Genomic DNA, 26035 nt, shown 5'->3' on the forward strand with positions numbered 1-26035 from the left:
GGGGTGGACTACCAAGCCCACACAGACGCTGCACATTCGGGGCAGAGGAAGCAACAGGACATCCTGCCAACCCCTCAATGGTCCAACAAGGCTGCAGCGCCCTCCCTTAGAGATAATCGTAAAATCCTCCTCCACGAATAAACTGTAAAACCAAGTCATCCTGTGAGACATCATCCAGTAACACCAGGGGTAGCAAGTTAGGAAGATAAAGTGTTCACAGCAGGGCGGCTAGATTAGGACAGTCCATCAAAATGTGGACCACTGTCGAACAGGCATCACAACAACAGTGGAACAGACCCTCGTAACAGAGTAAATGACCATGAGTCAGCCAAGTATTGACGGAGCTGGCAAAGGACAGTGGAGTCCTTACGAGAGGTGCATGTGGAGGACCTCCATAAATTCGTGGTCTCCTTTATCGTGTGTAGTTCGTCCAGCAAAGTCGGAGTATGCCATTCCTCATTCCAGATCCTCAGAACTTACAGCGTAATTCCAATCAAAGGTCTGATTCCAGAATACCATTTCAAAAGGCGGCGTGTCAGTAGCCAATATGGCCAGCCTGTCAGCAAGTTCATTTCCCCAGATCCCAATGTGACCCGGTGTCCAGGCACAGACCACCGATCATTCACATTGTTTGAGGGCAAAAAGGGAATCCTGTAGAGTCAGACCAAATGGTGGCAAGAGTAACACTGGTCAAGAGCCTGTAAACTGCTCAAAGAGTCACTACTGATGGTGGACGACTCACTGGTCCAGCAATGAATATTCTCAAGAGTACGAGAGATGGCTACCAACGCCAAACTGAAAGAAAAACTGAAAGAATGCAGCCATCCAGCAAGGAGTGGAGTTCATTACATCCTGCATGAACATAAGCAAAGCCTGTGTGACCGGCAACCATCGAGCCATCAGTGTAGACTACTTATGAACCTCGAAATGCACTGCTGGTGGATGGCCTCAGGATAAGTTGAGTCTTTCAGACCTTTTGACAGGTCGAGATAGAGCTGTGGACAGGGGATGCAACATGGAGATGTACATGAGCAGGCCTGGAGAAGTGGTGGTAAAGGGGAAAGCCAGAGTTCAGAAAAAAGGGGCCAGATGTGGAGAGCAATTATAACCCCAGGTGGAGCTCCATATCTAGAAAGAGGAGATGATAGTTCAGGTGCTCTGGGCAGCAGCAGATGCGTAACGCGTAAATGATCAACTGTTGTTGGTGCAGAACTTGCAATGATAGAATCTCTGCCTGCGGTAGGGGGTCGATCACAGAGCTAGCCGGAAAAGCACCAATCGCCAGTCATATCCCCCATCAGTATATCAGGTCTCACATCAGTAACATCGAAGCTGATGCCGAGCCATATGCAAGACTCCCATGATCTAGATGGGACTGGACCAATGCTGTGTGGAGCTGTACCTGCACCCCAGCTAATGCTCATGAGGCATCGAAGAACATTGAACTGTGACGAACATGTCTGTTTTAGCTGATGAAGATGAGGAAGCCATGTCAATCAAGCATCAAAGACCAGTCCCAAAAAAAGATGAGAATTCACCGCATTGAGGGATTGGCCATCAATGTACAGATCCAGATGGGGTTGGACTGTATGGCGACGACAGAAAGGCATAACACTGGTCTTGGCAGCCAAAAAATGGAAGCCATGAATGAGATCCCAAGACTGAACTTGATATATTGCCCCATGCACTCTGCATTCAGCAATACCTATCACAAATGAACAGAAATAAATGCAAAAATCATCAGCCTACAAAGTGGAGGACACCGTAAGCCCCACAGCCACCACCAGACCATTGTTAGCCACTAAAAGGAGAGGGACACTCAAAACTGTGGCATGCTCCTGATTTTTATCCAGAACTTACTTTCATGTTACACTTTTCAGATACAGGCCTCCCATATCACCTTCCATAAGCAGGAGAATGGGGTTCTGCAGTGTTCTGTTTCGAGATCCCCTTCATGTAAGGTGGCAAGGATGTGGTGGCACCATGTGGTATCATAAGTTTCATGCAGACCAAAGAAGACTGCAGCAAGTTGTTGATGCCAGATAAAAGCAGTTTGGGCAGCAGAGTCCAGGTGGCTTAAATTATCTGCAATTGACTGGCCTCAGTGGAAACCATCCTGGGTCAAAGCCAAAATGTCCCGAGATTCCAGGATCCAGTACAGCCTTCAACTTACCATATGTTCATATAACTTGCAGGGGACATTGGTTAAACTGATCAGATGAGAACCTTTCATACGATGAGGCAATTTACCTGAGTTCAGAACTGGAATAACGATGCTTTCTTGACATTAGGAAGCAAATTCCTTTTCGCTCTAGAGATAAGGGCATGTATATGACGTTGACTGTACACCAATAAGTGTTGAAGAATTTGGTTGGGCAAACAGTCCGGTCCAGGAGCTATGTCAGAGCAAGGGCAACAGTGAATAGTGGACCCACAGGAATGTGTCATACCTGGGTATTATAAGGCTACGGGTGGTGGGGAAGGAAAGATAAACGGAGTCATTCCAGATGGTGTTTAATATGAATGCGGGCAGATAGCGGGCCGACACTGAGGACAGGGCAAAACAATCAACAATAGAATCCAGACTGGTGAGGATAATGCCATTCAGGGAATTATCCAGGACAGCAGTAGGAGGATGGCAGCCAAAAACATGCCTGATCATTGCCCATACCTGTGACGAGGGAGTATGCAGTCCTATAGCACTGACATATAATTCCCAACAAATCCATGCACACAACTGTTTAAAGGCCGCAAGGTGGTTGAGAGATAGACACCATTTGTAGCGTTGGAGGGCACAATGGCATAGCTGCAGCAATTTTGGGTGTCCACAAAGGGATACTCTTCTGTCGGGGAGAACCCGAGGAGGAACAAATCACCAATGCAGCTGCTGAAAGGATAGCATTGATCGAACTCCATATGGACTTATCAGTGCCATAATGTGGTGAAGTGGTTGGGTTGGTAACCAAGGAAAGGCATCCCAATCAGCAGTGGCAGAGGTCCACCTGGCACGATGTCCAGGCAAGTGATACTTAGGAAAAGACATGATGATTGGAAAGTGGTTGCTGTTGCACAAATGGTAACTAACTCCCCATTGAACAGAGGGGAGGAAACCAGAGCTGCAGGTGGAAAGAATAATGGCTGAGAAAGTGCTGCATGCTACACTAATGTGTGTGAGGGCTCTAGTGTTTAGGAGGCAGAGACCATGCTATGCTAGCAGGAACAGTCCTGCCTCAGTCAGTAGTCACAGTACCATCCCACAGACGGTTATGGGCATTAAATCCCACAGGATGAGGACATGGGGAGGGAGATCTCTAAGGAGAGAAAGAAGAACAGGAAGTGAAATTTAGATTACAGTGCTGTAAAAATATTTCTGAATGTGAAAACTAAGGCAGGCAAAATTTGCATACTGGCCAGTGGATAATCATAAGCATAGAAGAGTTATGGCGTTTCTTTGTTTGTTTCTCCATACAGGAATTAAACTGGTTACGAGGTAATAGAAAAATAATACCTTCTTCAGTGACACAGATTTCTCAAGGAGTACAAGTAAGATCTGATTTCTCCTCATGTGGCAGTCTCCACAACTTATTCTCCAATAATTCAATATTTAAATGTGTCTTAATTATAGTGTTTTGTGTATTGAACCCCAAAACGACGGAGAGACTTTGTCCCACCGTAGCCCTCAGCGGTTCACAATCCCCCAAAACGCCACAGCAGTCCACCCACCCCACCACCGCCCACACTGAACCCAAGGTTATTGTGCGGTTTGGTCCCAAGTCCCCCCTCCCTCCCTCTGGGAATGTCTCATACCAGACGAATGTAACCCCATATGTTTGCGTGATAGAGTAAGTGTGGTGCACACATATGTGGAAACAGTGTTCGCGCAACAATCGCAGACATAGTGTAACTGAGGTTGAATAAGGGGAACCAGCCCACATTCGCTGAGGCAAATGGAAAACTGCCTTAAAAACGATCCACAGGCTGGTCGGCACACTGGACCTCGACACTACTCCGCCAGACAGATTCATGCTGAGGACCGGCATGCCTTCCCGCTTGGGAAGCAGTGCATTAGACCGCACGGCTAGCTGAGCGGGCCTTAATTATGGTTTTAATATCCGGATCCATTTAAACATTCGTATAGCAACCCCCAGCACAATAGATACAAAGTTACGACATGCAGTCATTTTACAACAGGAATTATGATTCAGTATTGACTAGTGTGTGCCGTGAAAAACATAACAAGACAGAGCAGGTAGTTGGGCACTAAATTACTGCAGCCAGTGGCATCTCTACAATCTGAAGCTGATGGAAGATTAGGGTTTAATATCCCACAGACTGAAAAGATGATCTGAGACAAAGCACAAGCTTAATTTGGAGAAATGCAGGGGAGAAACTTGGTCCTGACATTCACCTTAATCAATTTAGGAAAAGAACAGAAGGGTCATGTGCTTAAGCCCCAATCCTGCTGAATGATATCTGGTGCCTTGATGTCGCCTCATTTGGTGTACTTGGACACTCAATGAGAGTTGCAACAGCTTATCACACCAATTATATAAACTCCTACAACCTTATTATTGACATGTTTAAAACGATTCGCTGGTCATTACTGTAACACCAATAAGTCCCAACTTAAGTTCTAGTCAACTATCTCCTCACCAGAAATATGTGTGGAACTCTTAGGCAATCACTTGTCAAATTTCAAGGGCTTGTACAATCCATGCCACATCAGATTGAAGCAGTTTATTGCACAAAACAATTATGTATATTGTTTCTGTGTTATGTATGATCAGTGTCAGTGTCTACCTGATCACCTGCATACAGCTTCCATCTTTTGCTTATGGTAAATGATGTAGAACACTGCTAGCTATAAAATGAAATATGCCCATTTGAAATTACAAATAGAAAGAAAGAAACCTTTATTTACCAGTTGTCTGTGGACAAACACAAAAAAGAATGTAGCATTTTGCACTTTTGTTGTAATAATTTTATTAGTTCACAACCAGTTTTGCTCTTCTAGTCATTTGTGAACCAACACAAATAGAAGACATAAATTTAAACATGCTGCCATTTCAGTACATGACATAGTGTTGTACTGCAAAATCATAAAATCACTTGAGAATTGCCTAGAAGACTGAAACTAGTTATGAACTAATAAAATTATTACAGCAAAAGTAGAAAATGCCACCTTCTTTTAATAAACTCATTGCTGCAGTACCCATTATGAAGAAAATGAAACTTTCAAGCACTACCATATCGTCTTGTGGACCCTGAGTGGGACTCGGGCAGCAACAGTTATTCAGGGGAATGGCACCCCAAGTCTTTCTCCAGTTCTTAGACTGAGCGGGTGAGATTTTAACATAAAGATACCTCCTACTGAGATACAATTGCATCCCACACATTTGCAAAGTACATTACAGTGTCTGTACAAGCCAAAAGACAAAAATGTGCCAAAAAGAAATGTCCATATTGTAATGTAGCCCTCGTTACAGCTGGGCATAGACATACTACATTCAGACAAATTATGTGTAAAACTGACGTGTACAAGGCATCCCCCAAGAACAAAGACGTGATTCAGTAAAACATTTTGTACATCTATTAAGTTTAATTTTTCATAAGTTTTGTAGGAACAGATTTCATTGTTTCAAATGAAACACTGCATGTATTTATTGTATTTATAGTTACTAAGTGATGATTTTTTAAAAATATGTTAAAAGTAGTAGTCCAGCTGCCCTAACCAAGGTGACAGAGTCTAATCTTGAATGCGTTCGATGTGAACAAGCATGCAGAATCTCCTTATCAAATGTCTGGACCCACGTGAACATGAAAGTAATACTAGTTATAATACACATGAAGGTGGCAGTAGTAACCTTGTCCCTCCTAAAGTCTCACTGCTTGTCAAGCAATGCAACATATATCACAAAACCAATTTTTCATATATTTTCAAAGATAGAAATTTAACTACAGCAGCCAAAACTTTCATAGATGCAGCTTTGTTGAAAGTATCCTTTCCAATGATATGCAATTGCATGAATTTGTACTGTACATACAAGATACATTGAAGCGCCAAAGAAACTGGTATAGTCATGCATATTCAAATACAGAGATATGCAAACAGGCAGAATACGGCACTGCGGTTGGCAGTGCCTATACAAGACAAGTGTCTAGTGTAGTTGTTAGATTGGTTACTGCTGCTACAAAGGCAGGTTATCAAGATTTAAGTGAGTTATAGTCGGTGCACAAGCAATGCAACACAGCATCTCAGAGGTAGCAGTGAAGTGAGGATTTTCCCATATGGCCATTTCACCAGTGTACCGTGAATATCAGGAATCCGGTAAAACATCAAATCTCCAACATTGCTACAGCTGGTAATAGATCCAGCAAGAACGGGACTAACAACAACTGAAGAGAATCGTTCAACATGACAGAAGTGCAATCCTTCCATGAGTTGCTGCAGATTTCCATGCTGGGCCATCAACAAGTCCAGCGTGCGAACCATTCAATGAAATATAATCAATATGGGCTTTCAGAGCTAAAGGCCCACTCGTGTACCCTTTATGACTGCACGATACAAAGCTTTACACTTCGCCTGGGCCCATCATCACTGACATTGGACTGTTGATGACTGGAAACGTATTGCCTGGTCATATGAGTCTTGTTTTCAAATTGTATCAAGCAGATGGATGTCTACAGGTATGGAGACAACTTCCCGTATCCATGGACCCTGCATGTCAGCAGGGGACTGTTCAAGCTGGTGGAGGTTCTGTAACGGCGTGGGGCACGTGTAGTTGGAGTGATATGACTCTTGACAGGTGACACATACATAAGCATCTTGTCGGATCACCTGCATCCATTCATGCCCATTGGGAATTCCTACAGACTTGAGCAATTCCATCAGAACAATGCAACATCCCACACACCTAGAATTGCTACAGAGGGGCTCCAGGAGCTCTCTTCAGAGTTCAAACACTTCCGCTGGCCACCAACCTCCTCAGACATGAACATTATTGAGCATATCTGGGATGCCTTGCAACATGCTGTTCAGAAGAGATCTCCACCACCTTGTACTGTTATGGATTTATGGACAGCCCTGCAAGATTCGTGGTGTCAAATTCCTTCCAGCACTACTTTAAACATTAGTCAAATCCATGCCACATCATGTTGCCGTACTTCTGCATGCTTGAGCGGCCCTACGCAATATTAGGAAGGTGTGGCAGTTTCTTTGGCTCTTCAGTGTAACTTGGCAGCACTTTTTGTGTAGGCGTCTGGAAGCATGCGATTGCCAGCAAGCACTGTGGTTGCTGCGAAGGGAATGAAACTGCGGGGCACATAAGCTCCACCTCCTCCAGGGGGGAGAGGAAGCAGCAAACCAAAATCAACATTGCATTTGCATTACCTATTCCAGTGCTGCACTGCTATGGAGTGTTTTATTGTTTCCTAACCAAGGCTGGCAGCAGGCGGAAACAATACGTAACAGCACTGAGTAATGAAAGTTCCATAGATTCCTTAACTTCCCATTAGGTACCATGTTACATTGTGCATATAGAGATAGAACTGAAACTTTTTTAATTGCTTTCTCATATTTCTGATGTATTCCACATTCCCAAAGGTTATACTGAAAATGATGATTCATTTACTTCTGCCTCTCTGCTCCTCTTGTCCTTCACGCATGTGCATTTGTATTTCCTGATGATTGTAAGAGCACAGATTATACAAATTATAGAATAAATACTTAAAAACATGCAAAATGAACAGGATATACATTTTGCAGAAAATTAATTGCTTAAAATCTTTCTGAAATTGAATTTATTTATTTATTTATTTATTTTTTTAGCAGTGACTGGGAGATATTATCTATTAGTTTTCATAAAAATACTTTATCCCATCACTGGAACATACATACAGTCATCTTAGTGACTAATAAACATCTGGTTCATACATGACAAATATGTTTCTAAATATTAAAAAATAGTGAGTAATATAGTTTACAGACACACTTTCAAATTCTTCATACATTTGTTCTGCCTATCTCCAATAACTCACAATTTTTTCACATTTTCTGTTGATAATTATAAAATGTACAATGTTTTAAAAGAATATGACATGGCACATTACAATTTAACTGAATATACTGCTATAGCTACATAAAAAAACCAACATCTTATACAAAATATTGTGCATATAATTTGCAAATGCAGTCTGGGAGTATGAAAGTTTATCTAGTGCAAAAACAGCAGAGGCAATAGAAAATAAATAACCACATTAAAGTGACTGTTCTGCAGATGAACATATCAGACACATTAAAAGTTAAATAGTTGTATTTTTTTAGGCACAATGTTTATTAAAAAAGGGATTTCTTCTTGTTTAAATAATTTCTCACATGGTAATTTATTTCTGCTTTATATCAGTACCACAATATTTACACATACTGCTTAGGGACTCAGAAAAAATAATAAAACCTTCAGATTTATAAAACTGTTACAATCACACATTTTCTAATTTATAATATTAAAGCAATTACAACTAACTCCTATCACAAAAAAATGTGAAGTTATCCATGTCAAAACTATTAACAGTCATTAGTCATCAGGAACAAAATATCTAAGTACAAATGTTATGATTGTGAAAAATGAGAAGGAAAACCAGTCTCATTCCACTAACCATTTATTATGCTTCCTCACTAATATGCATTGAAACATAACAAGTAATAATAAGTTCTTTTTGATCATAGACTAGGGGAAAAAACTGGTCTTATAATGAACATGAAATATGACATTGTTATGTCACATAAATAATGCGAGGACAAAGAATCAGATCATTGGCTGGCCTTAATATCAATTAGCACAAGAGTAATGTAAACATTTCAGCATGAAGAGACAATCAGCTTAGGACAAAGAGTACTTCATCTTATTTGAAAAAGAATTCAGAGGAGGACATATATTTCAAACTACAGAATTCTGATTACAGTATAATGAATAGACATTTAACACACCAGGAAGGAGCTACTAATAAAGTACAGCACATTTTAGATGAGGTAACAAATCTGTATGACTGCTCTGTACAAAACAATATCCATTATGCTATGGAATGTGCCACTTTATGGTAAAAAAAAAATTATACTGACTGACAGAAGAGCAAGCAGATATACCTCATCTAACTGCCATTATACTGTTTTGTATAACTAATAATAAAATAAATTCCGATAAGGTTGTTTTGAATATAAGAGAAAAATAAAGTATTATTTCAAAGATACAACTGTGCCAGGAATATTTACTAGAATTTTGTTTTAAATTCTAATGCATGCACAGTTAAGTTGTTCTTGTTAATAATAAATTATTTTCTTTCACATTTTGTCTAACTGTTGTGGGTGTTCTCCGACACATATTTGCACTATAAAATGTTTGGAAACAATGCCTTTATCAGACATGTAATAATGTTAGTGATTAAACCTTATTATGCTGCATCAAGTGCAAATTATTGTAAGGATCATAGTGACACTCCTGCCAAAACATTTTTGTTCACTGTGTACATTGTAAATTTCTGTTCATTGCCTTTGTGGGAAAGAGTAGAGTAATCTGATGGACTGGTGTGTCTTAAATTCAACAGAAATCACTTGCACAGTCAAGGGAAAGTAATACTGATAGACAATGGAGGCATTTATCCACAATTACTATGTTTCCTGTATAAGCAATATCAGCATGGAACATAATTTACTAGCAACATTCAAACAGTACATATTCATTCGTAAAATTACAGTTCAATCTGTGACATTCCTAACTGAAGTAAGTACATTCACAGCAAAGGCGTTTCTTTCCTGTACCTACTGAAGGTACTGGCTATGGATGCAGCCACCAATCCAACAAAAAGAATGTTTCCAACAATTTGTATGCAGATGTTCCTACATCAACAATGGTTATCCTTTATATTCTTATGCAACATAATTTCATACTAATTTTGAAAAATTAAATCAATGTAATGAAATTGACTTAATAACTCTTCACATTACTCATTAAATAAAATGGAAAAAACACCACACATGACATTACTAAGGCTGTTGCTGCTGCATTTGTGCTTGCATTTTGGCTAACATCTCTTGCATTCGTCGAAGTTCTGCTTCTTTCTCTTGCAGGATACGATCCTTCTCACCTGCACCAACTTTCTCCTCTGGCAACACCCTACCCAGAAAAAAGACACACATAGTAATGTAGAATTCAACAATGCGAGTCAATAACCAACTCACTGTATAGTGGAGACATTGGGCAATACACACACAGATAAATGCGAACTGGGCACGAGACTAATTAAACGCAGATTCTAAATATTCTAAACAGTAAAGACAAATGAAAAGCTCTCTAATTCTAATGTTCCTTTCTTCTTTGGTAAAAGAAGATAATACAATATGCAGAGGGTATGCAGGTGTTCTCAAGAAAAGGATAAATCAATATGAATCCTGTAGTAGTAGCAGTAGTAGTTGTGGTGCGCATGTGTGTGTGTGTGTGTGTGTGTGTGTGTGTGAGTGAGTGAGTGAGTGAGTGAGAGAGAGAGAGAGAGAGAGAGAGAGAGAGAGAGAGGCGGGGGGGGGGGGGGGGGTTAAAAGCAAAGGTGGTCAGCAATTAAAAGTTCTGAAACATCTCTGGGATATTATGACAAATTTCACTGCATGTGCAAAATAGTGATTTATTGATGGTCAGTTTTGTGTAGGAGAGGATGTCTACGTGTGATACTTAGAACAAAACAACTTTGACAGTTCCCTTGTTATGAAATATCAGCTCACTTGTCTCTGCAGTCTTGTGCATGTTGTCACCCACAGAACTCATCCTGAGTGATAGCTCAGTATCATTTCAGCAAGAGATCTTTATAGGGCTGTTTTTAACACCCTCATTTGGATAAATACTGAACAATATGCCTCTTTTGGCAAAACACAGGAAAATGATGTAGCTGCAAAGAGGAATGTCATCCTCATTCTTCCTCTTAACCACTATGGAGCCCAATGTTTTAATAGGTATCCATTTATGTACAAGTAAAACCATAAAAAAGGTCCCAACAAAGCTTTAAATAACACACACACTTGTGTGCAAAACTTAATGACGTACTGTCACATGGCGAGAGGTGGGAACACACAATGCACCCAATAACACTGTCGAACATAACTGTTCTGGTGGTGCAGGTGCTAAGGTGTGAGCAGACATAATTGGGCATGCGTGCATTAACCTCCAAATCTCTGAACACAGTACACTCACTGGTCAATGTTATTGTGACACTGTACTCCTTCCCCATGTGTGTCATTTCAGTAGTGCATTTTCACGGATTACATTGTTTGGTCGCATCAAACTGTGCAGGTAGAGGGGCTCTTGGAACAAGAGTATATTGAATGATTGGACTAGCCTGCCCATTCCCCTGAATTAAATCCCACTGAGAAACTGTGGAATGTGTTGGGGAGACGTATTGCAGCACACAAGTACCAACGACCATCCAGTGCTGGTGAAAGAATGGATGCCATAGACAACCATCATAAATTGCAGTGGCTTCAGTGTAATTACTGTCTTTAAATAAGGGTGTAATTTCTGTTCATCTCATTTCACAATTCTTTCAGTCACCTTCTGTACTACACTATAGCAGTTTTTTTCTATGTATGGTCCACGTTTCATTGAGCTGCCATACACGGCAGTGACACATTATGCGAAAGTTACTTTCCTCCTTTAGTTTTGTACACATGTGTGCTATTATATTGGTACCGGAAGATTGTATTTTGTTTGTGGATAGTTGAAAATGCAAGTGCTTATTCACCTTACATTTATTAGGTGTAAGCAACAAAATATTTTTGTATTTGCAGTTAAATGTTGTAGCATTAGCATTTATTGTGTCTTTGCATAATAACTGATTCATAAGTCTGCTTAATTTACTTCAGGAGCTATAACTAATTTCTCTACTTTTTTTGTTTATTTATTTATCTTTAAGTTTGTGCAGAGACAAACTGACCACTAGTGATGGTTGTAGGAACTAATGGAGGTCCATTAGCAGAGGGGTATGATACGAGTTTTTATTTATTGATGCACAAAAATAATGAAGAAACCAGTGAGGCCCTTCTCTTGAAATGCAGAGTGGTTAATCTGAGTAAACTGTTAGGGGAATAAAAGAGAATCAGTATTCTTCAGACACATTTAGAAGCAGCAAAACATGAACTTTCCAGGTTTTGGATAGTGGACCATTCAGAGAATGCTTTCTGAGATTATATTCTCATCATTAATATTTAAGCTGGATGTAAAAACAGTGCAATTAACTAATTGTTTTAGGGCTGTGTAGGATTATTTCAATTTTTAGGCAAAGTACATTTAATTGTGGTCTTCTACAGATCTCCCATTTTATACTACAGGGTGTTACTCTCGAGACTTGAAAGTGTGCTAAGCTCAGATCACAAGCAAGATCAGCATTAATATTTGAACTACACTGTTTCCAGTTTTATTTACAGGTTATTTCAGGAACAATAATAAATATTTTAGGTGGCGTTACTACAGACCAATTTGAACAAATCGTTCCATACGAAATGTGTCCAGTTTTTATTGCTTATCAAGATACAGATTTTAGACTGTAACCCATACAAATATTCACAGGTGGTGCTACATAAAGGCAAATAATTAACACAGTAATACTTGTTCTGGACTCACAGTGTTCCAGAATTTTTAAATGACTTACGTTGACCGTCCATTTATTAATGATATCGACTATAGCAATTCAGATATTTTGGTCATATTCAAGTGGTTACTGGTGCTCAGAACAATGCAGTAGCCAGTGTTAATAAGAAGTATAAAAATGACAGGAGCTTCTATGGCTTGTGTCAACCTCTGTCACATGGATAATAATAATCTGAGTCATAGGATGCTGTGTTTTCCGCACCTGTGCACTTGAAAGATTGAATTTTCAATGGTGGATGTTGTTAATAAATGTACAACCAATGCCCAACATAATCTCATTAAAAAATAAGAATGATTAAGTTTGAAGCTGTTTTCCATAAATCACACCTCCAACTTCAATGCACTTTCAAACTCTCGAGAGTAGTTTTTCTGAGGTCATCTTGGCATTATTTTATGAGAAATGCATTAGTCATTATTCAAATGATCAATTCCTGTACTTTGCTTACTTTTAATTTGTAGACTTCACCTTTCAAACCATGCCCTCAGGCAAAAATCTGAAGAGGTGATGTCCTGAGACCTATGCAGGCAAGAAATATGATGATTTTTGTTGATCCATCTACATGGGGAGATATGGTGCTACCTGATGACTCGAACATGCAGGAGATCCATCATGCTGGGAGAACGTACCTATCCTTGTAGCCCAACAAACCTCTTCGAATAATTTTGGAAGCTCATTCTCAGGGGGCTAGATAACTGGGCCCTGTAAGACAATGCAGTAACACAACAGGCCAAATCCCGTGACTGTCTATCATACCAGATTGTACATATACAGAGAAGTGTTCCTGAAAATATGTATCCACAAAGGCATGTGGATTTTCATTGGATCATTGATGTGAGTTATGAGCGTTATTCATACCATCACGAGAGAAATGGTGTCAACAATAAATAGTATTAATGGGGGTTACTTGGTAATTTTCTTTTAATTTAGATCTGAAAATCTGAAGTTTATCACTCAATGCTCTTCATTTCTAGTTACATGACCAACACTTCAACAGATATGTAAATTATGCCACAAAAGCCTACTTACAAAGTTTGAAGAACCAGCTTTAATTGCGGAATCTAGAAATATACTATGGCTACCTATATATTGCTCCAGTGGAGACTGCAAAAACAATTAAGAGATTAGACTAATTACAGTGAACAAAGAAGCATTTATATAGAAAAGACATGTGATACAATGCTTTCTTCCACGCACTTCACACTGGTTAGCAGACTATAGGCAGACTGCAGATGTACACATAGATTGGTTTGGAGAGCAGGCTAGCATTTAATATCAGGTTTAAGCAACAAGCATTTAATATCAGGTTTAAGCAACACTAGTCCAGAGCAAGACCCTTCTTTGTGCTAATGTCTTCCAAATGTGGAACACACAGTCCTAGAGTGTCGGTAGGAGATAATTGCAAGTCCCATCTTAACAGCTTCCTCACACTGGCTCTTATGTTCTCTATGCTATTCAAGATGAGATCCTTTGCAGGCTAACAGAGGAGTCTGGTTTTACAGCTCCCAGTAAACCTAGCCATTACACATTTACTGGCAATAATGATCTTGGAATCATACCTGTTGGACATCGTACCATCACAAAGGGTAACACTGGAGATTACCTGCTACAAAAGATCCTGAATGACAGTAAGGGCACAATCAAATCAATGAAGTATTTCAAACCCTCATGACAATCTCCATATCAACCTGAAACAAATGTATACATACTGAATGAAGGTGAAACTAACCCCCTCTAAGTTTGTATGCATACAACTTGTCATGACTTCTTTTTCTACTCAAAACGGGTATTCATCATTGAATATTATGTGTCTCCACTTTTCATTAAAGACAAAAGCATGTGGTGGTATATTTTGCAGTCCCGTCTTTTGAAGATGCTTTTCAACAGGACAATGTAGCTTCCTTCAGTCATTACCAAATGCTCTTGGAACTCCAGAGAAATAAAATAAGGACACTCCTGTAAGGTTTCAGTCAGCAACACATCTTCCTTCTTTGCTGAAGTTGCAAACCACCACTTGGAATCATCTCCACTTATTCTATCCCCTCATCCAACTCAGTACTGCTTGAGATGGTGTTCAGTACCGTAGAAATACAGTCCTATAAAGTCCTATAAAATTGTCTTCAATACTATATCATAATTACCTGCCAAGTGTCACTCCCCCCCCCCCCCCCCCCCCACACACACACACCGATTTCATGCAAGGACACACTGATTTTAAACAAATATACAAGGACACACTGATTTTAAACAAATATAAATCACTTATAAAGGGTGTTTAAAAAGTTTTGCACAGTCGTCTCCAATTTTTTTTTATTTTTTGCAGGAGGAGAATGAAATTTTTTGTGAAGATACTTGGAACATTTAGCTATAAGTTGGTGTATAAAAGTATTTTCTTTAATTTACAGGTGAGCCATAATGGACCGTGAAGCAGATGTCAGGTTGCGACAACGGTCGGTGATGGAGTTGCTTTTCAAGACCGGCGATGACTCTGCCACATCGATTCACAGTTGCTCCCTGTTTATGGGGAGGACACAGTGGATCGCATCAGTATCCAGCAGCAGTGGTTACAGAGGTTTAAAGACGGTGATTTCTCTCTACTTGACAATCCACAATGCAGTAGACCATCGACGGCAGTGAGTGACGTGAATAAGGAGACCATTGATCAAATCATCCAAAATGACAGATTGTGTGATGACACGACAGCTTGCTGAAGTGACTCTTTTGTCATTGGGTTGTGTGGTATCACTGGTACAGTCACTAGGTTACAGAAAAATCCGTGCATCTTTGAGTGCCTAGATTATTGACAAGAGAAATGAAAATGATGAGGAAGAATGTGTGCGAGGGTCTCATGCAGACCTTTACTGAAGAATGGACACAGTGTTTTGACAGCGTCATTACCCAGGATGGAACATAGTTGTTTTTGTCTGAACCTGAGAGGAAAACCCAATCCACGGAGTGGCATCATCTGGGTTCCCCTCAGAAGAAGAAACAAAGACTTTCACGAACAGCAGCCTGAAAGGTGATGGCCTCCTTCTTCTGGGATCAGTGTGGTGTAATTTTCATTGCTTTTTTGAAACCTGGCAACACAATTAACTGAGACCGTTACTGTTTGTCATTGGACAAGCTGCAATGTGCCATCAAGACTCACAGACCACAGCTTCAGGGTGAGCTCATCAGACTCCACCATGACAATGACAAACCCCATACAGCCCTTATAACGCAGGAGAAAATCAAGAGAATGGGTTGGAAAATCGTTCCTCCTCCTCCCTACAGTCCGGACTTGGCTCCATTTCATTTTTACCTCTTTGGTCGTCTGAAAGCCCACCTGCACGGAAAACATTTGATAGTAAGAAAGACCTATTTCCTGTGTCAAGCAATGGTGTAAAAGTCAATCCCCAGAATTTTACCAAAGTGCATTTACATCATGGAAAGAAAAACATTGGGCCAGATGCATCATAGCTGATGAAGGCTACATTGAGTAGGCTCAATTTGTAGCTAAATGTTCCAAGTATGTTCACAAAAAATTTCATTCTCCTCCTGCAAAAATAAAATAATAGAGACGACTGTGCAAAACTTTTTGAATGCCCTTTGTATTTTGTTGTTAGAATGCAGCTTTCAAAACAAGAAATTTGGCACTATGAGTAAGATTTGAATAGCCTGGAATAGTTGTGATGACTGAATATTCTTTACAGGATAAACACTTACGGTGATATTTTTCTCTGTTTTGAAAACAGTACATATAAATTCTAAATGACAAACCTTGAGACTAGCACTGAGCTTCTATTTAGAGGCAAATAAATGCATATTTATGAATGGCCATGTGCCCAATTCATTATATTTATTGTTTGCAGCATAACTGATACGTGTCTGACAGAGCAGTTTCTTTTGTTCCTTCTGAATTACGAAAATTTAATCTTATCACCACCAATGCCCTATAGTATTGTGACTCTACAGAATGCATAAGTATTCCTCATTTTAATAAGTCACTTTGTTTGCTGTGAATTTTACAATCATACTTAATCCTTCCAGGCCTGAAAGTTGTTAACATCTATACTATATATAACTTATGCATCTGTTTACACTGGTGTGACAAAAGTTATGGGACAGAGATACGCACATATACAGATGGCAGTAGTATCAGGAATACAAGGTACAAAAGGGCAGCGTGTTGGCGGAGCTGTTGATTTATTCTCTGGTGATGCATATGAAAATATTTCCGATGACATTACGGCCACATGAAAGGAATTACCAGACTTTGAATGCAGAATGGTAGTTAGGGCTATATGCATGGGATATTCCATTTCAAAAAACGATAAAGAATTCAATATTCCGAGATCCAGTGTCAAGAGGACCAAATATCAGGTGTTACGTTTCACCTCAGACAACGCAGTGGCCAACAGACTTCACTTAATGACAGAGCAGTGGCATTTTCACTGAGTTGTCAGTGCTAACAGACAAGCAACTGTGTGTGTGAAATAACTGGAGAAATCAATGTGGGATATATGCCAAACATAACCATCAGGAAAGAGCGGGTAAATTTGGGGCAGCAGATGACTGAAATGAGTGCCTTTGCTAATAGCATGACATCACCTGCAGTGCCTGTCCTGAGCTCATGACCATTCTGACTGGAAAACCATGGCCTAGTCAGATGAGTCCCAATTCCAGTTGGTAAAAACTGATAGTAGGGTCAGAGTGTGGCACAGACCCCACGAAGCCATGGGCTCAAACAGTCAAGAAGACACTGTGCAAGCTAGTGGTGACTCCACAATGGCATGGGCTATGTTTACTGGGTCCTCTGGTCCAACTGAATCAATCATTGACTGGAAATGGTTATTTTCGGCTCCTTGGAGACTACTTGCAGCCATTCATAAACTCCTTGTTCCCAAACAATGGTGGAATTTTTATGGATAACAATGTGCCACGTCACTGGGCCACTATTGTTCACAACTGGTCTGAAGAACGTTCTGGACAATTCAAATGAATGATTTGGCCACTTGGCTCACCCGACATAAACCTCATCAAATATTCATGGAACGTAATCGAAAGATCAGTTCATGCACAAAATCCTGCGCCAGCCACACTTTCACAATTATGGCAGCATGGCTCAATATTTATGCAGGAAACTTAATGGAGCTGTTGAGTCCATGCCGCAATAGTTGCTGCACTACACCAGGCAAAAGGAGGTCAGACACAATATTAAGAGGTCTCCCATGCCTTATCACCGCAGTGTATTGTTCAAACACAATGTCCATATGTAATTTTATTACTCTGGTTTCAAAGTGTTAATTTTTTGTGCTTCACCAAACTGATTAATAGAAAACACATTTTTGTTTATCCAGACAATTGATGGCCTGCTAACCAGACTCAAAACCAAGAAATTTATTTTTTATCAATAACACTTCTCATGCCTTAGATATCACTTATTGAATACTTCCAGTTTCAACATAACAGAAACTATAAAACACTTACGTTTGCCTTTTCGGCACCGAAGCTCCTTTAGCAAGTCGCTCAGATCTGTAATTTTCGTAGTGTACTTCCTGTGTCACTTCCTGCAAGTCCTGCATGTGAGTTCTGCAAACAAATGAGATTGTTAATATTCCATAAGTAATCCCTCCATTTTCCCTTGAGATCTCTAAACTGCCAATGCCCACAAAAGCTTTAGAAGCTCAGAACTTACATCAATTATCAGATTTTCTCAGTTGGCAATTTTTAGCACAATACAAATTGAAACCCTGCAAAACTAACTGCAGATGAGACACGAGAGAGAGACAGAGAGAGAGAGAGAGAGAGAGAATCACCCTGAATAGTGAATAGACTGAATGGTCCTCCTCCTCCTCCTCCTCCTCCTCCTTTGTACTTCAAGTGTAGATGGTTGGTTATTTTATTTTTAATTTTAGCTTTGAATAAGAAAATTTCATTTTCATGAAAGATGCACACAACTTACTCCAAAAAATTTGACACCTAACTGTTTACAACCAATTACACGGCACTGGTAAAGCCAAAATTTAAATGACACTCATAAGAACAGAGTCAAAAGGTACCACAGTTGCTGATGAACTGGCACCAACAGAAAAACAATAAAAGAGAAATAATGGTGAAAAGGCAAAAAATAAGAAGATTATATAATGTGGTAAATATAAAGGAAGGAACAATGAAAGAAGAAGGTTCAGATTACATGTCACAGTGGAGCAGTACTTGTTTATGAATGGCTAAAAGATTTTCAAGCTCTGGCCTAAAGTACCAAAAATGCTTCTTTATGTCTGGATAAGTGTTATGTTATCCAACAAACTACTGTAACAAAATCTGTCAGTTTTGTTACACTACACATGTCTACATTTTTCATTCTCTTTTCACATGACCCTCTTCGATGAAAATCTCCCTAATGCAAAGGTCCCTCAATTGGTATCAGATATTTTAATCTTGTGGATTAACGAATACTTAAAATGAAGGGAAGCATGCAACTCTGACATCTGCAAGAGTTATGTCAATAATTTTGATGTGACTAGTAAGTGGTTTCTTTGGTTTCTAAAGCCTTGCCTGCTTACACTACTGAAATTCACTAGATTAGCATATTCGAAAAATATGATGGTCGCAATAAGTTTTTAAATCAGCATTACATATTTGTTCCCTTCAAACAAATCCAAACTAGTATGATACAATGAAAATTAAATGAGATTAAACTTGGAAAGGAAATTCTTTTAGGCCTCACAGTATTGCTGTTGGTGGCCATGACAAATCCTGGACTGAGCTGTCTAGCAACACTTTACCTCCCAACTGTGTTGGTTGGTTGGCTTGTTTGTTTAAAAGAGGGGGTGAGGGACCAAACTGCTAGGTCATCGGTCCCTCATTCCGATTAAAATAATTCCACAAGGGCAGGAGTAAAATAATCGAGACATACAAAACACAGCTGGAAGAAAGGAGAAAACCACAAGAATGACAGAAGGGCAACAAACATTAAAATGGACAAAATCAGACAAGAAACACACAGAGAGATGCAAGAAACATGTACAAGAGATCAAAGCAAGGGAGCAGATTACCATGTCTGCCTGACCATGAGAATAATGAGGAGAAGCCAGCCACTCTGCAATACATTAAAACCTCCACCCTAAAAGCACTAGGGTGGAGGATAAAAGTTAAAAGTCCACCGCAGAGCGGCTAAAAGTGGGCAGTCCAGCAAGAGGTGGACGACCGTCATTTGTGAGCCACAGCAACACCGAGTTGGGTTCTCGTGACAGAGGAGGTAACCATGCATTAGCCACATATGGTCAATGTGGAGCCAGCAGAGGGCAACTGATTCCCTGTGAGAGGACTGCATGGAAAACTGCCCCACATTCGTAGTCTCCTTAATGACATGCAGTTTGATGTACGTTCTGTTATGCCATCCCATCTCCCAAAGCCAAAAAGCCCTGTGGCATGAGACAACGCAGGTCAGTTTCGGAGATGTCCATCTCCAGAAGCAGTTTCCGCATAGCCTGTTTAGTCAGCCTGTTGGAAACTTCATTGCCTGGGATTCCAATGTGTCCTGGGGTCCACAAAAACACCACTGAATGATGGGACCATTCCAGTGCATGATGGACTCCTGAATGGATGCTACCAAAGGATGGTGAGGGTAGCACTGGTTGATAGCTTGTAGGCTGCTCAAGAAGTCAGTACACAGGAGAAATGAGTCACCAGGGCATGAGCCGATGTGCTCAAGAGCACAAAATATGGCCGCCAGCTCTGCAGTGAAAACATTGCAGCCATCTGTCAAAGAGTTCTGTTCAATATGTCCTCCATGAACATACGCAAAGCCTATGCGACCATCAGCCATTGAGCTGTCAGTGTAAACCACTTCATGGCTCTGGTACATGTCGGGAATCGAGAGGAAGTGATAGCGGAGAGCCGCAGGGTTAACGAAGTCCTTAGGGCCATGCGAAAGGTCCAGAAGAATCTGCAGCCTAGGTGTACACCATGGACGTGTACGTGCATGGCCCTCGAGGAGAGGTGGTAACGGGAAGGACTCCAGTTCAGACAGAAGGGACTGGACGCGAACCGCAACGGTACGCCCTGACCTGGGCCGCGGTTCGGAAAGGAGACAGTAATTCGGATCCACAAGAGAACTACTAATGTGTGCAACGTAACTCGCGAGCAGTTGTGCACGCCTAACCTTCAATGGAGGGACTCTGGCCTCCACCATGATGCTGGTCACCAGACTCATCCTAAAAGCTCCTGAATACGAAGGGAACTAGGGGAGGCACCGGCTTGGACACGGAAAGTACGGAGTAACAGTAAGTTTTGGATGAAAATCGGGAGTGGGCCCCAGAGACCCCACTCATACAATGTGACAGGGATATGATGTCCCCAGGTCATGTCATATGCTTAACGTAAGACAAAAAAAGACAGCAACCAGATGTTGGCATCTGGAAAAGGCTGATTGGATGGCAGACTCGAGGGACACAAGATTATCAGTGATAGAGCGATCCTGGTGGAAGCCGACCTGACATGCAGCCAGTACGCCACGTGACTCCAGGACCCAACCCAACTGATGATACACCATACGTTCCAGCAGATTACAAAGCTACAAGGCTGATGGGCTGGTAGCTGTCCACATTAAGCGGGTTATGACTGGGTCTGAGCACCAGAATGATGGTGCTCTCCCACCATTGCAATAGAAAGATGCCATCGCACAAGATCCTGTTGAAGACCACAAGGAGATGTCACTTGTAGTCAGACCACACAGGTCGTCATGTGCTCTCCAGTGGATAGATGGGAGGCCAGGACTGCAAACCGAGAGATCAATGGCCAAATATGTGCCATGTGCCACGCTGAAATGTGTGGGGCCACCTGTGTTTGAGAAGCAGAGGTCAAGTTGAGACAGTAAATTTTCAACATCTCTGCCATGGCCAGTAAGAACTGTGCCACCCCACAAGGGTTTACGCACGTTAAAATCTGCCAAAAGGTTTAGGGAGTTGCTCAATCAGTGCAACCAATGTGTTCAGGGATACTGCACCATCTGGAGGAAGATATACATTGTAGACAGTTATTTCCTGCATTGTCCTTGTCCTGACAGCCACAGTTTCAAGAGGGGTTTGAATGGGCACAGGTTCACTGCATACTGAGTTCAGGACATAGATGCAAACTCCACCTGACACTCTATTATAGTCACTACGGTTCCTGTAATATCCCTTATAGCCGCGAACCAGGTTTCCTGGAGGTCAATGCAGAAAGCAGGTATAAAGCTTAACAATTGCCGTAGGTCAGCCAGGTGGTGGAAAAACAGCCGCAATTCCACTGGAGGATGACGTTATCGTGAGGCTGGGAAGGCATTAAGCATGCAAGAAGGCAGATTATGCCTTAGGTTGAGCCACTGGCAGGTGTCCGCAGTGGCATTAGTGGAGACCTTGGGAAAGAGGGCCCCACGAGACCCCTTCTGCACAAGAGGAGGCTTTTGCGCTTCTCCAGCAGGGGAGAGGGGACCGATGTCACTTGCGTTTGGGGGGGGGGGGGGGGGGACTTCCTTCTGAAGTAGGTGCTTTGGGAGCAATGGAGGAAGATTTGCCCCCTACCACCAAGGGGGTGGATTTATTCTGGTGGCCCAGAGGGCCCACTGTTCTTGGCACAGAGTGAGTAGCCACTGGGACTTGGGACGGCGATAGTAATGTAGCTGCAACATATGTCGACAACAACCGAATAGAGTGTAATCTTCTGAAAGTATGTTTAGCCTCTGTGTAAGTCAACCGGTCCAGGGTCTTGTACTCCATGATTTTCCACTCCTTTTGGAGTACTGGGCAGTCTGGCGAGCAGGGAGAGCGGTGCTCTCCACAGCTGATGCAAGTGGGAGGTGGCGCACAGGGTATCTGGGTACAGTAGATGTCTGCAGTCCTGACATGTGGTGCTGGAAGTGCAGTGGGAAGACGTGGCCGAAGTGGCCAAACTTCCAGCACTTAAAGCACCGCATAGAGGGAGGGACGTATGGTTTAACGTCACAGTGGTAAACCATCACCTTGACCTTTTCAGGCAACGAATCACCTTCAAAGCCCAAGATGAAGGCACTGGTAGCAACCCTGTTGTCTTTGGGTCCCCCGTAAATGTGCTGGATGAAATGAACACCCCACCATTCTAAATTGGCACAGAGCTCGTCGTCAGACTGCAATGATAAATTATTTCCTGGACCATGTTGAGGCTTTTATGGGGAGTGATGGAAACAGGAATATCATCCAGCTTGTCACAGGTGAGTAACACTCAGGATTGGGCTGGGGATGCTGTCTGAATCAAGACTGCACCATTTCGCATCTTGGACAACGCTGTCACTTCTCCAAACTTATCCTCAAGGTGTTCAACAAAAAATGGAGGCTTTGTAGGTAGAAAAGAGTCCCCATCAGTTCTTCTACAGATTAAAAACTGAGGCGAATATGGCTCTCACCATTCTGTAGCCCTACGTTCCTCCCATGGTGTAACAAGGGAGGGAAACGATTTAGGGTCATACCTGTTGGCATTGTATTCTATCTTGTCCTTCTTAAAGATTACTGGTGCCGTACAGTCACCAGCAAGAGATGCCATAGTCCGCTTCATTGCGGGTCATCTGCGCTGATGCCACCCACTCCGATCAGGGGCTCTACCCACGGGCGCCGCCCAGCCACAGCAAAGGCCAACTGGCATGATGGCTGTTGCCAGGAGTCCCAACACCCCAGGAAGACAGGCATCTCCTTGGCATACATGGGGAGTTTACAGCTCAGGCATCAGCAGTGCGACCCCTGTGTTGTCAGTGGGCTACCACCAATACCACCAAATGGATACATGATGGCCACACCACAACGGACAATACTGGATTATACTGTGGCATATACTGCACCTTCCAGTGTAGGTATCAGTTGTTTTATGTTATGATCATGTTATTTTTACTTAGTTTTATTTGTGTTACCTCAGTAAAATTGTAACAACATTGCTGAGATGCTGAGTTGCAGGTAGGCACAACAAAAAGAATCTTGGAATTAACTGCAGTAGTGTGTGTGTGAGTTGCGTTTGTGTGAGTGTGTGCGCATGTGTGTATGTCTGTCTATTGTTGACGAAGACCTTAACAGCCAAAAGCTATAATTGAGAGTCTTTTTGTTGTGCCTATCTGCGACCCAGCATCTGCCCTGTATGGTGAGCAGCAACTTTCCTTCTCATAATATTGTTACATTCCATCCTGGACTTTCCTCAGTAAAATTGTTTTTGACAGCTTTGACAACTCCAGAAATGCTATATGTTTACAATGGAAATTATATTTTGTGGAAAGTCAGTACGTTTATTTTCAGAGATAGATTATTTGGGTTTTACGCAAAGAAATTCTATTGTTTTGTGTCATGATAATTTACTCTCTTTTCTTTTATAGTGCCAATTAAATTTTCCACTTATTCTTTGTGTTTAAAATCTGTTTTTGATTAAGTTTGTCTTCTGGATATTTTGGGGAAATGGAAATTTATGATCATACAGAAAAATTATGAGCAAACAGATTTTAAATATAAAAAATACCAGGAAAATTTTATTAATATCATAAAAAAATGTAAATTACCACAACGAACACAAATCAATAGAATATTATTTACATAAAACCAAAAAATACCTTCTCTGATAATCAAATGTACTCACCAAATTTCCGCAAAACACTATTTCACTGTAAACATATAGCATCACTGGACCTTTTGCGGTCAAAACGCTGTCAAAATTAATTATACTAAAATCATACAAAAGTATATAAAAATAACATCATCAAACATAAAAAAAGGTAACCGATACTTATGCTCCAAGATGCAAGATTGATCATGACATACCAGCCAAGATGTAAGCATAATGTATCATACACGGACAAAGAATCTAACACAGACATTAGGAACAATATTATATGTATTGTACCATCTTACAAGTACACCAGATAATATAAAACACCGAAACAAGTTCACCATGGAAATTTGTAATACCTAAAAGTAAATAAATCAATAGTGCAGCAGAAAACTGCAACAAAAATAAAATATTTTAGTTAAAGAATTCGTGGAGACCACATGCACTGCTAAAATTCGACCTTACTAATCATCATGTTTTTGGACTGACATAACTTACTTAAAAGACCCCATTCCCATCTTTGTAAAGACCACGTTAACTTTTCTGGAAACTATACATTTCAAAAGTCATCCCAATTAAAACTTTTATCATCATAAGTATTCCAGAGTTTTTCAATTTGACAGGGTAATCCTTTCAAAAATTCGTTGTCATAGTATTGTAGCCCAAATTTTGCTGATTCAAGAAACGAGGAAGTCTCTTCAAATAACATGTTAAGTTTATGAAATATTCCAATTAGAGAATTTTGAGTTTCTTGGTAAGCTTTGGTAAATTTTTGTATGTGCCAATACTTCCACACTATAAAATAGCACCACCATTTGTACCATTTTAAGGACATTGAGCCAATGGTCAATTAAAATAATTTCTCTGCCTACAGAATATGTATGTCTTAAGTTACTATCTAAAATGGAAGGACATTGCATTTTAACATTTTATGATAACTATGCTACATGCATCTAAATAGGTCTCGCTGCACAAAGCCACATCTGGTTGGTGTCTGTAGTAACCAAAACCAACTGCGGGAACGCCTTGGGCTGTGGATTGGAGCCGCCAGGCGGGGAAGCCGGCGGCGGTGGAGCACGCACCACCGGGTAAACACAGGACGAGTCGCACGACAGCTGACAACAACCGACCATGGCCGACACAACAAGGAAGAGATAAACAACGGAGGCTTGTGGAAACCACAACACCAAACACCAACAGTAAATCCACTCGGAACCAGAGCCAGGCAAATGTCAACAACGAGCAACGACCAGAATGCAGTACCGCCGAGATAGAAACGAAATCCAGAGCGAGTACCAGACTGACTGAGCTAGGGCAGAGCGGGTCCCTATATACGAAACCGGAGGGAACGGCTATTGGCCGCTGTCTGCACGTGGTGTAGCGGTGGTGCCCTCGCTGCGCAAGAGCCGCTGCCCGGAGTAGCGGCCGCGGAGGCGGAGCCCTCTATGGGCTGACCACGTCCATTTGTTCTGGCACGTGTTCAACTTCCGCGGCGGTAAGTACTAGAATGTCCAACATTCACATTATCGTAAAAGGAAATCAGTTGGAAGTAATGTAATAATTCAACGAAAATTATTAATTGTTTCTTTCAACAGTCTCACTGTAATTTTGTTTGTAAAAACAGGGGGAGTAATATATCACTGATTATAATTGTGATGGACAACAGTAATGCACATGTGTAAATGTGAAAAATCTATTCCAACAAAATTGTCTGCAAAGAGTCTTACAATCAACATATAGAGTTTTAAGAAGAAGGAGGCTATCAATGAAC

General features: G+C 41.1%; 1 protein-coding gene across 1 annotated transcript in view; it reads right to left on the reverse strand.

Moving 5' to 3' along the window:
- Positions 1–7852: 7852 nt before the first annotated feature.
- Positions 7853–26035, reverse strand: part of LOC124711398 (septin-1) — a 60713-nt gene continuing 42530 nt past the window's right edge. Inside the window, exons 8-9 of the mRNA XM_047241453.1 lie at positions 18154–18255; positions 7853–10169 (exon numbers count right to left, since the gene is read on the reverse strand). Coding sequence (XP_047097409.1) covers positions 10040–10169; positions 18154–18255 — 232 coding nt within the window. The 3' untranslated portion in view covers positions 7853–10039. The remainder of the gene's footprint in view (positions 10170–18153; positions 18256–26035) is intronic.

The sequence above is a fragment of the Schistocerca piceifrons genome, chromosome 8, assembly GCF_021461385.2.
Source record: "Schistocerca piceifrons isolate TAMUIC-IGC-003096 chromosome 8, iqSchPice1.1, whole genome shotgun sequence".
Taxonomy (NCBI): Eukaryota; Metazoa; Arthropoda; class Insecta; order Orthoptera; family Acrididae; genus Schistocerca; species Schistocerca piceifrons.